The sequence below is a fragment of the Nannospalax galili genome, unplaced genomic scaffold (assembly GCF_000622305.1).
Source record: "Nannospalax galili isolate Female #2095 unplaced genomic scaffold, S.galili_v1.0 scaffold800, whole genome shotgun sequence".
In the NCBI taxonomy this organism is placed as follows: domain Eukaryota; kingdom Metazoa; phylum Chordata; class Mammalia; order Rodentia; family Spalacidae; genus Nannospalax; species Nannospalax galili.
The window spans coordinates 229,788-245,287 of NW_008347125.1; the positions used below are offsets into that span (position 1 = coordinate 229,788).

The following is a 15,500-nucleotide window of genomic DNA, read 5'->3' on the forward strand; positions in this document are numbered from 1 at the left end:
AGCTGGCCTGGAACTCGCTATGTAGACCAGGCTGGCCTTGACCTCACAGATATCTGCCTATCTCTGGCTTCTGAGTGAGGGATTAAAGGTGCCACCAAACCCCACCTAATCGAATTTTTAAAAATTTACTTGTATGTGTTTATGTGTGTATGTATACTGTTTGTGTATGCCATGTGTGTGCAAGTGTAAGCTGAAGTGAGAACAGGGTATGGAATTCCTAGGAGCTGGAGTTATTAAGTGGCAGTGAGATTATCTGCCTATCTCTGGCTTCTGAGTGAGGGATTAAAGGTGCCACCAAACCCCACCTAATCGAATTTTTAAAAATTTACTTGTATGTGTTTATGTGTGTATGTATACTGTTTGTGTATGCCATGTGTGTGCAAGTGTAAGCTGAAGTGAGAACAGGGTATGGAATTCCTAGGAGCTGGAGTTATTAAGTGGCAGTGAGATGCCTGATATGATGGGAACAAAAATCAGGTCCTCCAGAAAGCAGCGAGTGCTCTTCATCACTGAGCCATCTCTCTTCTTGCCTCCAAAATTTTGCTAGGAAGTCATCCTTGCTAGTAAAGTAAGAAACTAGTGCTCTGCCACTTGGCACCTATTTGATCTAAGTTATTCACATCTCTCAGTGAGATGATTTAAAGGGTTTTTATTAAGTACAAATAAGATATTACATGTTAAGTGCATATAGTACCAGGCAGAAACAAATGTTATTTTCATCCTGAAGAACATGGACTTGATACACAATCCCATTTAGGTGCTTACTTGTCCGACTGCCCTGCATTCGCTGTGCTTTCAGCTCTCATGCGGGTAAGTGCAGCAGCAGCTTCATCCAACGCACAACTGACAGACGATGTCAACCTCCGGAGCACTTCAGGATCTGCAAAGGCTTTACCGTCTGCAGTGGATAATTTGCCTATTCCTGTTATATTTGTTCATACCAGTACCGAAATATGCAAAAAGCAAAAGCAAAATTCAAGTTACTTAAATCTATATGTTAAGAAATAAGTTTTACATAATACAATATGTATACACACATACACACACACACACACACACACACACACACACACCACACACACACTTTTTTTTCCCTCTGTCTAGAATTTTTAGGAAAACTACTCTTCTCTAATCTAAAAAGTCTTACTCATGCCAGGTGGTTCCCAACCACAGGATTTTGTCACTCTAGTGCTAGATATGGGCCTTTAGGCTATGCTGTGATAACCAGGAATCCTCTGAGAGACCTGGAAAAAGAACCTATGTTCCAAAGGTTACTAAACTACTGTGAGTCATGAGCTATTTAGTCACTTTTATCACATGTAGAAAAACACTTCTGAAAATAGTCAATAGAGAACAGAGAAACAAAAAACAAAAAGAGCTTTAGAAAAATTATTTTTAACTCACTAATGGCAGTAATGTCAGCATCATCACTGTATTTTGATAAACGTCCACTTTTAATTTAAGGAACTGCTTGAAGAATATAGCTGTGGGGCTGGAGAGATGGCTCAGTGTTCTTTCAGAGGACCCAGGTTAGAGTCCTAGTACCCACATGGTACCTAACAACCACCTCTATCTCCGGTTCTACAGGATTCAACACTCTCTTCTGACCTCCCTGGGCTTTGCATGACATGGGTGCATTTATATATGTGGAGGCAATACAATCATACACATAAAATAAAAATAAGCTATTTTAAAAAGAATATTAAGCCGGGCGTGGAGGCGCATGCCTGTAGTCCCAGCACTTGGAAGGCAGAGGCAGGCGGATCTCTGTGAGTCCAAGGCCAGCCTGGTCTACATAGTGAGTCCCAGAACAGCTGGGGCTACAGGGAGACCCTGTCTCAAAAAGACAAAATAAATAAATAAATAAATAGAATATAAGCTGCATTAAAAAGATAACATACTCAAAATCATCTAAAAATTGCATTAAACATTTGAATGAAACACAATCGCTACTTTTTTGGCTATACCTCTAACACAAGCTTACTGCTAAGCTTTATTATCAGAACTTGGTGATGCTTAATTCAAGCTGCCCATTTGCATCACCTATGGTGCTTTTAAAAACAGGTGATAAGTCCAACTACTTTTTCGGATATAACATAGTAACTGCAGAGTAGACAGCTACATAATTTTAAATTATTCTGATGTGTATATAAGCAAGATTACTGAACCTTTTCAATACAGTACAATGGATATTATAGACCCCAGCTACTCATTATGCATTCTACTGAATAGAAGCATTGCCAATATTTGCCATATTTGAGAGTTTGTCAAAAACGGAGTATTTTAGCCTGGCGTGGTGGTGCACACCTTTAGTCTCAGCACTCAGGAGCAGGCGGATCTCTGGGAGTTCCAGGCCAGCCTGGTCATAATGAGTTCCAGGCCAGTTGGGGCTACAGGGAGACAAAAAGGGAAGAAAAGAAAAAAAAAAAGAGTATTTTGAGTCCAAAGACTCAAAATCGAGTTTATGAAAGGACCATAAAAGTGATCCACAGCGGAGCTTTAAAGTTTAAGAAACACTATTGTAGGGTTTAAAATAAACTAAAATAAAAATGACTACTCACTTGTTAATAATAAACATATCTTTATAAAGAAAAAATATTCAATAAAGGTGAAAGAGGTACAATAATATAACATAACTTTATGTTTGAAGTTTATAAAAGAAGTTAATACTTGTTTCTTTTTCTGCATAAAAATTTTAAGAAATTAGCCACACATGCTGGCACACGCCTTTAATTCCAACACTCAGGAGGCAAGAGCAGGCAAATCTCTCTGAAAGTAAGGCCAGCCTGTTCTAAGTAGCAAGCTTTAAGCCACCTGAGAAATACTGTCTTAGAGAAGGGACGGGTAGGGGAGAGGGAGAAAAATATCAAATATTGTATCTTATAAAATCAAAGATAAACCTGACAAGAAACATCTATGATTTTAGCTATAACAAAATGCTCAAAACAGTCAAATTTCATTTCTTCTAATGGAGATGTATAAACAATAAAACAGTCCTGGTCTGGTATGACTAATATCTACTGTATAATTTGTGTCACTAATATTAAAAGTCATACAGTATTCTGAATTTATTACAGGAATATTTGTTTAAATATATCAACTTTATTAAGGTATGTTTTGGCACTATTGACATCAAGTCAACAGATTTCCAAATGAGAGAATTTGGAAATAGCTCTAATTTCCCAGGAAACTCATTAGAAGCAATGTGACAAATAAGTACTAGTCAGAACTAGGAAGAGAAGCAGGCAAGAAGACAAATACAGACCAGCAAAAGTAATCATTACTTAAAGACAGAAACAAAAGCAAATACTGCATTTTAACCTGTGAGTTGATTGTATATTGATAACTTTTTTTTCCTTCCTTCTTTTGGTTTATAGTCTTTACTCTATAACCCAGACTGACAAGCCTCCAGCCTCAGGTGAATGCTGGGGGATGCTGGCATTGTAGGTATGCATGAAGATGGCTGACCATAAAGGTAATTTTAGTAGATAACCAGGATGTAACAAAAATATTAATAAAAAGTAAGCAGCAATAAAAATTAATCATATTAAGCATCCTGGATTATAGTCATATTAAGAAACAACAATCAAAAACAGAAAAATAATGCTTAGATTATTCTAGCACCATTTTAACTAAGAATATAAACATGGGGAGACTCGTAGTTTCCACTGAATATCGATTTGGGTGCTGGGTTTTAGTGGGTACACAAATTCCAAAATAAAAAATCTACTGACTATTAAAAACTCAACTATATAAGAAGTTCTTCTGAATAAATTGCAGCATGTCAATTTTACATTGGTAATGATGTCAGTTTCTAGAGAACTGTATCATTAAGATGTTTTGGTAATACTTGTCTAGAACTATGAATGATATCACATAAAATACACAAAAAAACAAATCTGGAGTAACAAGAGATTTAGGAAGTCTGTGCAGGTTTGGATAACAAAGGAGACATTACAACAAAGAGCATACAAACATACCCGCAGCTTCTAGTAAAGCTTCCAGTCTCGCCTGGGTTTCAGGATCTACTGTCCGGAGGTCCGCCCCATCAGCAGTACCTGATAAGAGCAACTTGGAAGCTGTTTCCAGCATTGGATTTTCCAAGTCATCCTGATCCAAAATGAAAGACTCCACCTAGAAAGCAAAGGCAAAAAAGTCAAAAGAGAGAAATATTTAGCATAATTATCAATAAGTACTATAGCAACCCTAAATAAATTCAATCCACTATCGAAGCCCATTGTTTAAACTAAAAGAGCAAATTAAATACATGGGAGAAGTTAAGAACATATTATTCAACTGAAGTCTAATTTTATTTACTGAAATCATATGCACTCTTTCTAATTTTAATGTGGGCATGAGCTGTGTCCTTATGAACCTAAATGCAGCAGTCCTTCCTCGCCTTAAAGGAAGTCTTTAACATTTTATTTTCAGCACTCTCTTACATATTTATGAAGTCCTGCAATTTCACACACTTTGTAAGAGCTATTATTTAGAATTTACCATAGAAACTGAAGTAAAATATTATTTTAAGAAACAGTAACATCACTATTGACTTCATCAGTAAAGTCGAAGTATTGAAAATCGATACAGCCCAAGTAATAAGAACCTTTAAAAGCATAATTTGTGCTTCAAAGCTTAACTTTTTCATTGCAATAAATACTGTCAATTAAAATGGCAGGCTTACTCTAATCTCTTGAGAATGTTTGTCAAATGATCAATTCTAAAAACCAGTTTTTAAGTACTACTTTCCAATAAAAGTAGCATGAAAATGACTAGATTATCTTATATCTTAAAAAATATGAAAAGAGGGCTGGATAAACGGCTCAGTAGTTAGGAGCACAAAGTGCTCTTGCAGATTACCAGTTCCCAGCACACACATTCGGTGGTTCACAATCACCTGTAAACCTGTCCATGTGCACATACCCACAACATAAACACATACATGTAATTAAAATAAAAATAAATGAGGAAAAGTGAAACTTTTATGCAAAAGAATTTCTTTTGCATAACTACAAATGCATAGACATGAAGAATCATTACATACTTACTACTGCAAGGGGCTTACTAACAATTGCTTTTGTACAACCAGTGCAAATGTGAACACACTAAAAACGACAAATTGCATCTTAGTATTATGAGGAAAATAGTTTTGACTATTTGACTATCTTGAAATGGTTACCCTCTCAGATCCTAAAGAATTTAAAGACTCTATGTTCAGAAGCACAGATTGAAAATAAACCAGATTTAATTAAAAGATATTTAAAATAGAAGCCTACCTACCACATCGGACAGTTTTGTGGAGACTTTAGGTATTTTGCCCAGTCTAGCCACAAAATCCTGAACTCAAAGAGACCATCCTATCAAGTACTAGAACTGTTGACATAAACCACCACACCTAGCAGAAATCTAAGGTACTTCTAAATAACACTGCAGACACTAAAATAAAAAAACTAAAGTGATTAATAATTTAGAGGACAATCATGCTCAGGCCTAATTTCTGGAAGGTCAAAAATGAGAAGTAAATCTGAAAGCATTTTAATACTGAAACTGTGTTGTTCCACTTTGAAAGTCACTACTGTGGTATTTTTGTTGTTGTTGTTTATGTGTTAAGTGTACCATGCCATGCAATGCCTGTGGAAGCCAGAAGAGGGGGTCAGATTTCCCGGAACTGGAGTTGAGGACAATTGCTAGTCTCTATGTGGTGCTGGAAATGGAACCTGGATCCTATTCGAGAGCAGCTAGTGCTTTTAACCAATGAGTCATTTTAATCAACACACATTTAGTGGATATTTTTAAACTCTTTCTGTCCAGTGTGTTCATACACACAAGTATACTACAGTGTGCATGTGGACACAAGGAAAAACTTGCAGGACTAAGTTTTCTCTTTCCACCTTAAAGAGTTCCAAGGATCAAACTTGGGTCATAAGGCTTGGCAGCAAGCACCTTTACCTGCTGAGCTGTCTCATGAGCCTATAAATGATATTTCTAATATTCCAAAAATCCAATTTGCTTAAGGGGAAGAAGATGGAATATGGCATCGGCAGGTAAACATAAATTTCAATATTATAACACAGAACACTCTGAAACTGGTATATTTATCTGATTTTTTTCCCCTTCATAAATGTTAAGATGCCAGGGATATACAATTGTTTTATTTATTTTTATTTTTTTATCTTTTGGTCTTTTTGAGACAGGGTCTCCCCGTAGCCCCAGCTGGCCTTGAACTCACAGAGATCCGCCTGCCTCTGCCTCCTGAGTGCTGGGATTAAAGGTGTGCGCCAAGACGCCCAGCCACAATTGTTTTATTTTTAAAGGAAGCAGCATAAGTATGTTAAAACAAGAACTACATAGCCTAATTAAAGTATATGATTTAGGGAGATTAAAGGTTAACAGATAACGTATACTTTAGTAAGCATACTAAATTATATACCATACTAAGTATGGTATAATTCAAAATTAAAGCAATCAAAAAAAAATGTTTTCCTATTCTGACACACAGTCCAAAAGATGATTGTTTCTAAAGAAAAGGCTGTTACCCAAAGCATATCCCCCCCAAATTTTATCTACTGAAATCATCTCAATGAAAAAAGTAAACAAAGGAAATATAGACATGAATACAGGTGAATAAACAGATGAAAATGTAAACATTTTAAATTAGTTTTATAAAGTAAAAGGCCTCAAAGTGCAGTACATCTTAACTGCCAAGTCAAAGGCAGAAACCTAAGGTGCTAAATCCCTCCAATGGGATTTACATGAAGAAAATAATATGAAAGCTTTTTGAAAAAAAAAAAACACAATTTGTGTAAGAGGAGAGGAAGATGGAATATGGCACTGGCAGATAAACATGAAATTTCAACATTATCTATTTTTTTCCAGTCTTTTTGACATTGGGTTTCCCTGTAGCCCCAACTGGCCTGGAACTCACTATGCAGGCCAGGCTGGCTTGGAACTCACAAAGATCTGCTTGCCTCTGTCTCCCAAGCACTGGAATTAAAGTCATGCACTACCACACCCAGCCAAAATTTCAGTATCTTAAATAGTTCACAGCAGGAAAATTCAAGTTATAGGTTAGACCAGGGAAGGTGTTAAATTTCAATTAAAAGTGATTTTTCTGATACAAAGTCCCTTATATTATATATTATGCCATAACTAAGCTGAATGGAGTGAAAATTTACTAAGAAAATTGCATAGCCCAAGAAGGAATGAAGTTCGGAAACAATTTTTTCTTACTGACCAAATTTCTCCCCAGAAAACATGGCTAGCAGGTACAGGAATGCTGCTCCTTCTGAGGACAACAATGTTTAGAATAACCATGGCCAAAAATCAGCTGTGCAAGGCCTGTGAGATGGCTAAGTAGTAAAGGCATTGCCAAAGAAAACCCCAAAGGGATAGTACTCAGGTTGACAGGCTTAGTGGTAAGCTCCTTTACCCACTAAGTCATCTCCTGGCCCAAGATAAAATACACTTAAATGACTATGAACCATATTGAAAGCTCTAATTAGGGGAAGGAACTATCATGATAGAAGAAAATAAAAAGAATGGCTATTTCCTTTACCAGCATTGTTTCAATCACTCTTTGTATGACCTCAAGCAAGTTTCTCAGCCATCTCTCCATCTTATTATGCCTACTTTTTTCATAGATGTGTCCACATGTTTTGTATATATTTCTGTTCACATACTTTCTATGCTCTATGAAAACAGAGACTTGGTTTAGCTTACATGTACACTCAAAAAGTATCTAATCTATATTCAGGATTTATCCAACTTTTGCAAGAAAAAAAAACTATAAAGAAAATGAAATTTACCAGATAATTTTGATATTCTTCTTTTCAGATTCTAAAGGAGGTCTAGAATGTACTTGGAGAAAGGAGAGCTAATTATAAAATTTTATACTAAGAAGTATGGGGAGGGGAGCCAAAAATGTTGTCTCCAGTGATTAAAAACACATTTACTAAAACTATATCCTATGTGCAAAAGATAGTGTTTACTACACATCAATGTATAAAAACCAAACTTACTATCTAGGAATTATTTATTTAAAATGATGGTGTACAAATGACAAATAATAAAGAGGGGGTAAAGGAGATACATACAATTCAGAGAGAAAGTGAAGAATTTCTCCCTAAATACCATTAACCTTTTCCCCCAACTAGAGCTCCAGGGTATAGTTTGCCTATCATGTACAAAGTCCTGGTTCAAGCCCCAGAACAGAGGACAGAAATATTCAGTACTCTTTTATTCAACTGGAAAAACCTTGTGCTATTTTAATCCAATAAATGGAGATAAGACTGGTATAAAAGATACAATTTAAACATGAAAGGAAAAAAAAAAGCAGTTTCTTATTCAAATCTAAACCAAATTATGTATGTATACTGCCTTACCATGTTCTCAGCTAAAATGGTGCAGACAAAAAAATGAAATGTGGGGTTGGAGAGATAACTCAGCGGTTGAGAGCACTGACTGCTCTTACAGAGGATCCAGGTTCAATTCCTACCACCCACATGGCAGGTAACAACTGTCCATTGCTAGTTCCAAGGGATCCGACGCCCTCTTCTGTCCTGCAAGGGCATTGTACAGCATAGGTGCACTTATATGCAAGCAATACTCATACACATAAAATCAAAATATAAATATAAAAAAAGAAAATGAAAAAAATGAAATCTATTTCCAAATCTACCTCATTTATTATAAAATTTCTATATAAAAATTCAGAACTGCAACCAGATTCTGGAACCTAGGCATTTTTAATGGTTCCAGTAAGACATTTAAACAGTATTTTGATTTTTTTTATTTTTCTTTTTTGCAGTGCTGGGAACTGAATCCAGTTCTCTGTACATGCTAGACAAGCAGTCTAGCACTGAGATGCTTTCTCGGTCTTTTAAAAATTTTCTTCAACCGGGCGTGGTGGTGCATGCCTGTAGTCCCAGCACTTGGGAGGCAGATGCAGGCAGATCTCTGTGCGTTTGAGGCCAGCCTGGTCTACATAGTGAGTCAGGACAGCTGGGGCTACAGGGAGACCCTGTCTCAAAAAAGACAAAAAAGAATTTTTCTTCAAATGAAATATATAAGTAACTTTGATGATGATTGTTCAAAGAAATGTCTTTAGTAGTTTTATTACTAAAAGAAAAACAAAGAGCCACAGAAAAGTGTGTGTGTGTGTGGGGGGGTCAAGTACCTTAGAAATTGCAGGTTTCATTCATTGTTACAAATGAGAAAAAATATAATGACCCTCATTTTAGATGGCAAATGCCAAAATGCATAGCATGAAGAGGACCAGTTAAACACCTATTTCAATGTTCTTTCTACTAGAAAATTCAGTGCTACTGTAATAAGAAGCTGAATGTTCATATAGCTCTAAAAAGATTAACTTTAAATTCTTCATTTAGGAATCAAAACACATTATCTCACTAACTTTATAGATCACCAACTGCACCAAGCAAACACTTGCCACAGTTAATTATACCTTTGTGCAAAGCAATTAGCTATTAGAGAACAGAAACACAAAAATGACCCTTTTTTTTTGGGGGGGGGAGACAGGGTCTCTCTATGTAGACCTAGCTAGCCTGTAACCCAGAGATCTGTCTGCATCTGCCTCTAGAATGTTGGTATTAAAGGCATGTGCTACCATGCCAAGGACACAAAATGATTTTATTGTAATTATTGCCTTCCATAAATATACATTATGGAAAGACAACTCGTTAAGTGCAAACAAGTATCAAACATACTTGGGAGAAAAAAAAAACGAATACTTTAAATAGATAAGAAATCAGTGACGATGCAGAGGAAGGAGAAAACAATTCTGTATGAGCACGGTAAAAAAGAACAATGCTTAAGGAACAGGATCTTGTAATATAATGCTGAGAATTTCAGAATTTATGTAAGCTACTAAAGGATTTCACCATTAAGGCAAAGAGTGTCACAAAGAGACTGTGGAAACGGTAGTTTTAGATAAATGAGACTTCAAAGATGAAACTAATTAGGAATTTATTTCAATACATGAGATGCAAGATTATATGGGGTGAATAAAGCTGGCAGGGGGGTCAGCCTATGAATGTAAACATACTTTATAAGTCAGAATACTGGCAATTTAAAAAAAAAGTGGACTACCCCTTTATCAGTACTATCCACTAACTATTACTACTTTTGTTCTCCTATAAACTATCCTGTCTACTTATCAATGAAATTCACTGAAATTTTGGCGATCCTTTTAAAACTTTCTTTTCTTGATGGGCACGGTGGCACATACCTTTAATCACAACACTCAGGAGGCAGATCTCTGTGAGTTCTAGACCAGCCTGATCTACATACGTTAAGCATGCAGGAGGCAGAGGCAAGCTGATCTCTGTGGGATAGAGGCCAGCCTGGTCTACACAGAGTTCCTGGCAAGTTGGGGCTAGAGAGAGATCCTGTCTCCAAATAAATTAAGAAGAAAATAAAATAATTCAAAAGAAAAGTTTTCTTTTCTTGTTTTTGAGAGTTTCATGCCTAGAACTCTATGTAGCTAAGGATGATTCTGCCTTTGTCTTTTTAGTGCTGAGTTTAGCTCTGTGCTGCCACCACGACACCCAGATACAAAGTCCTGTCAAACAACAAAGAAGTCCAACATTTGCTCCAGGAAAATAAGGTACTTTCAATCTGAAGTTTACACACTTAATCCCTCCAAATCAATGTCTATGATCAAGTTTAACTTTTTTCTAACTGTTGATTTTAGTAAATGTCAATATTTGATTCTTGCAACCAATTTGATTATTTTAAAAAATGATACATTTACGGGTGTAGATCCTCTAATAAATATCTTGCCTACAAAAAAATAAAAGCTCTTATTAATTTGAAGTTGACATTATAAACTAGATTCCCTTATATTCCCAATTCAATGATATTCAAATAACAGGTTAAGTAAACAATTTAAGACAATAGTTTCTGAATCTTGGTATCATTTATCATTATGAAAATAAAAAGAAGCAGGAAAAGGAGATATGCAAGTTAAGAACTATGCCGGGGGTGGTGGTGCAAGCCTTTAATCCCAACAACCGGGAGGCAGAGGCAGGTAGATCTCTATGCGTTCAAGGTCAGCTTGGTCTCAGGGAACGATAAACTTCAGTAAAATATAATTGTTTTACAGAGTTAATTCTTTTTTAAAACAATGGTTTTTGCTGGATATTTTTAATAAAGGCGAAGTTTACATGTTAATATTAAAGAACAGTCACACACAAAAGAAAACCTTTCAGGCTCAGGTGGGTAAGTCAGAAGAAAAAGCCAATGAGAAACAGGAAATGTGCATGGGGGGACAGGAAAAACACAGATTTTAACTGAGGGCCCCACATTAGAAAAGAAAGCAAGTATCAAGAACACTGATTGACAATGAAGACCACTGGGTAAAGTCCTGGTTTGTCTTCATGCTTTACTTGGCTCAGGTTTCCTGCAGAGCGGTGATTTATAACACTTGCTGCGGACTTTATGATTTTGAATTTTGCACTCGCCAGACGCAAACAGGCCACCTCCAGCAACATTTTTTTAAACCAAGGTTTTGTAGCGGTATTTAGTGTTCAACAAAAGCCACTGTCTGCTAAATGGTATCCTTACTGCAAAGCTTCTGTTACTGTTGCTGGATAGATAATGGCACAGCTCAGCCATTATCACCATGGCAACAGTACTTAGTACCTACCAGAGGAATACTGCATGTGAACTGTTGCCTCTCAGCAAGCATGTCTTAGCCTCCTCCAGAGTATGCTTATTTTTTGCAAGTCTGGTGTGTTCAATGGTACCACCAACCAAGTGCTAGCCCCAAACTACAGATGTTAACTATTTTTAAATTAATGTAACTATGGGACTAGAGAGGTAATGATTCAGTAGTAAAGAGTGCTTGCTGTTCTTACAGTGGACCTTAAGTTCAGTTCCCAGCACCCACATCAGGAGGCTCCCAGTCACCTGTAACCCCAACTACAAAATATCTAAAACCCTTTTCTGGCCTCCACAGGCATGCAAACAGCATGCATTTACACATATAGACAACACATAAATAAATAAAAATAAATCTTTAAAAATTAATGATCTCTGAGTTCCAGGCCAGTCTGGTCTACATAGTAAGTTCCAGGCCAGCTAGAGCTACAGGGAGACCCTCTTTCAAAAAGACAAATAATAATAATAATAATAAATTAATATAACTAGAATAGTATTCTTATTCCATGAAAACAAAATCTTCATCAATAGAAAGGACCAATGTATGTTATTTTCAAAAGGTGAAATCAAATGAAAGACATTTCAAGTATTTCTTATCAAAAATGAAGTCAATGGGACAGAGAGACAGCTCAACATGTACAAACATGACAACCTGAGTTCAAACCCCAGAACCCACATAAAGATAGGAGAGAACCAGAACTGACTCAAAGAGGTTGTCCTGACCTTCACAAATGTAACATAGCATGCATGTATTCACACACTATACATTACATGTGCAAACACGCCCCCCCCCACACACAATAATGTTCTGAATTTTTTAAAAAGGTGGTAGGGTTAGAGAGGTAGCTCAGTGGCTGAGAGCATTTACTTCTTCCACAGAAGCTGAGTTCAGATCCCAGCACCCATCCTGAACTGCTCACAACCACCTAGAACTCCAGCTTCAGAGGATCCAATGCCTCTGGCCTCTGAAGACACCCACACTCACATGAGCACTCCCCGCTCCCCCCACACACACATTTTCTAAAATAATATTTTATTTATTATTTTTATTTTATGTGTATGAGTGTACTGCCTGCATGTATGTGAGTGCACCCTTGTGCAATGCCGCGGAGGCCAGAAGAGGGCTTCGGATAGCCCTGGAACTGGAGTTAAGGACGGTTCGTAGTCACCATGTGCGTGCTGGGAATCAAAACCCAGTCTTCTGCAAGAGCAATCAGTGCTCTTAACCGCTGAGCAATCTCTCCAGCCCCCATACACATTTTTTTAAGTAGTGGAGGACTTAAAACATTTTTTTAAAAACAGGACAGGCATGGTGACACATGCCTTTAATCTCAGCACTCAGGAGGCAGAGGCAGGTGGATCTCTGTGAGTTCAAGGCCAGCCTGGTCTACATATGAGTTCCAGGCCAGCTGGGGCTACAAGGTAGACCGTCTCAAAAAAAAAGAAATTTACACCTTTAATCCCAGCACTTGGGAGGCAGAGGCGGGCGGTTCTTTGTGAGTTCGAGGCCAGCCTGGTCTATTCATAGTGAGTTACAGAACAGCCAGGGCTATGAGGAGACCCTGTCTCAAAAAAGACCAAAAAAAACCCAAACCAAAACAAAACCAAAAAAACGATGACTAGTATGACTCATTATGGTACTGAGATAGTAATTAGCAATAATAAAGTGAATCTGAAATGTGTAGAAAACACTACTAATCCTACATTTTTACATTCATTCTCAATTATCCATGTAACAAACCTAGTTAAGTTTATCTACAAAGGTCAAAGTAACAATGTGCTAACAATCAGTACTACAATTAGCAAAGCCTTTTTGCACAGAACTTAAAAAACACATGACTTCTTATGCTTCAAGGTGCTCAATATGCCTAGAACTCATTATGAAAGAACATAATCTAGTATGAATTTTTTAATTCCAACTTCATAAAGTAGACAAGTTATGCTTAAAACAAGACAAAATTGTATTAATTTTCAATCCCATTTTTCTATAATACTCTCAAAATTTTAGTTTTTAAAGAATTTAGTTTTAAAGAATTTCCCTAAAACCAAACCAATAATAGGATTTAATAGTAGGATGCAATCTAATTATGAGTTTGGTTTCTTTCTGGTATGATTCATCAGTTACATAAAAACATCTTCAGAATATAATCCCTATAAAATAGCTTAAAATGCACACACACACACACACACACACACACACACACACACACACCAAAAACTAAAGAATTCTATAATTACAAAACTATGGAAATTTCAGAGCTTTGAAGCTATAAAATATACAGAGAAAATGGGAGGTGATGGGGAAAAAAATGACCTGTTTAAGAGAGTTAGAAATCAGCATATATTGGATTTCCTAAATATAACAGTAGATGTCATAAAATAACTCTGCAATTGAAACACAATTACTTTGAAAATTAAATTCTAAACTATAGAATACACTTTTCAGAATTTATGGAATTTAGTCATAGTTATTTCTTTACAAAGAACAATGTATCCAAGAAATAGACATCCTTGAAATCTGAGGACCATGTATTTAATAAAGTAACCAGAGAAACACAACATATGTTCAGCTTTAGCACGTCAGGTAACTTTTAATTCCTTAAAAGTTAGAAAAGAAACATACTACCATACAAACATCTCTAAAATTTTTCATTATTTAAAATATATAAAAGCCAAGACTAAAATAATACCAAAAGCTTATAAATTAGTCACAATGCTGGTTAATTCAATTTAATCTGACAGAAGATAGGAACAAGACATATATTTCCAAAACAGGAAGGAAAAAGAAAGGAATAAACTCAGCAAAGTACAAGAAAGAAGGAGCCAGAGAAAAAACACATCTTCACCATAATCTTCAATTTCAGGTAAAGGCCCAAACAAAAAGTCATAGATACGTTGGGGGTGGGGGTGGGGATGACACTCAATGCACTATGTTAAAAGAGAGGCTTAAAATTTTTAGACATAAAGGTTGAAATAGAAGAATGAAAAAGAAATCACAAAAGGTTATTAGCATTAGCTAGAAAATAATCTAAGGCAAACAACATTAAATAGTAAGTTCAACATTTATGCACCTAACATTATGATACAGAGCAAAGAAAATAATGTTAGATGAGAATGGGTGGTCTGACCATGGACACACCACAAGACACAATGCCTGAAATATAAGCAACTGGAAAACGCATACGAGTAAGAAACTTTCTATCCACTTATCTAAGAAAATGAGGATCATGCAAAACATGCAGGATATAGAGGATTCAGAAATAAAGTTAACAATGATATTAATAGCAAAATAGATGAACAGAGTAATTATATTTTTTTAAAAATTAAACAAATAAGCCGGGCATGGTGGCGCACGCCTTTAATCCCAGCACTCGGGAGGCAGAGCCAGGCGAATCTCTGTGAGTTCAAGGACAGCCTGGTCTACATAGTGAGTTCCAGGACAGCTGGGGCTACAGGGAAACCCTGACTCAAAAAGACCAAAAAAAAAAAAAAAATTAAACAAATAGGCTGGGTGTGGTGGCACATGCCTTTAATCCCAGCACCAGGGAGGCAGAGGCTGGTGGAGGCCAGCCTGGCAGAGAGTTCTAGAGTTCCAGGCCAGCTGGGGCTACAGGGAAAACCTGTCTCAAAAAAAAAATCTGACTACACTTTTAAACCAAAACTCAAAATTTCAACAGATTTCAAAGAGAAGAATTTATATATACAAGGTTATGTTCTTGGTCTATAAAGCTAAGAAAGAAAGAAAGAAAGAAAGAAAGAAAGAAAGAAAGAAAGAAAGAAAGAAAGAAAGAAAGAAAGAAAGAAAGAAAGAAAGAAAGAAA

At 36.4% G+C, this 15,500-nt stretch overlaps 1 protein-coding gene and 1 non-coding gene across 7 annotated transcripts in view; both read right to left on the reverse strand.

Moving 5' to 3' along the window:
* Ankrd17 (ankyrin repeat domain 17) overlaps positions 1–15,500 on the reverse strand; it is a 172,434-nt gene that overhangs the window by 85,908 nt on the left and 71,026 nt on the right. For all 6 annotated transcript variants that reach the window (XM_029568537.1, XM_017800736.2, XM_017800734.2 and 3 more), the window contains exons 2-3: positions 3,981–4,134; positions 766–922 (exon numbers count right to left, since the gene is read on the reverse strand). In XM_029568537.1, the coding sequence (XP_029424397.1) occupies positions 766–922; positions 3,981–4,134 (311 nt within the window). The remainder of the gene's footprint in view (positions 1–765; positions 923–3,980; positions 4,135–15,500) is intronic.
* LOC115072123 lies at positions 11,526–11,798 on the reverse strand. The gene has a single exon (XR_003851190.1).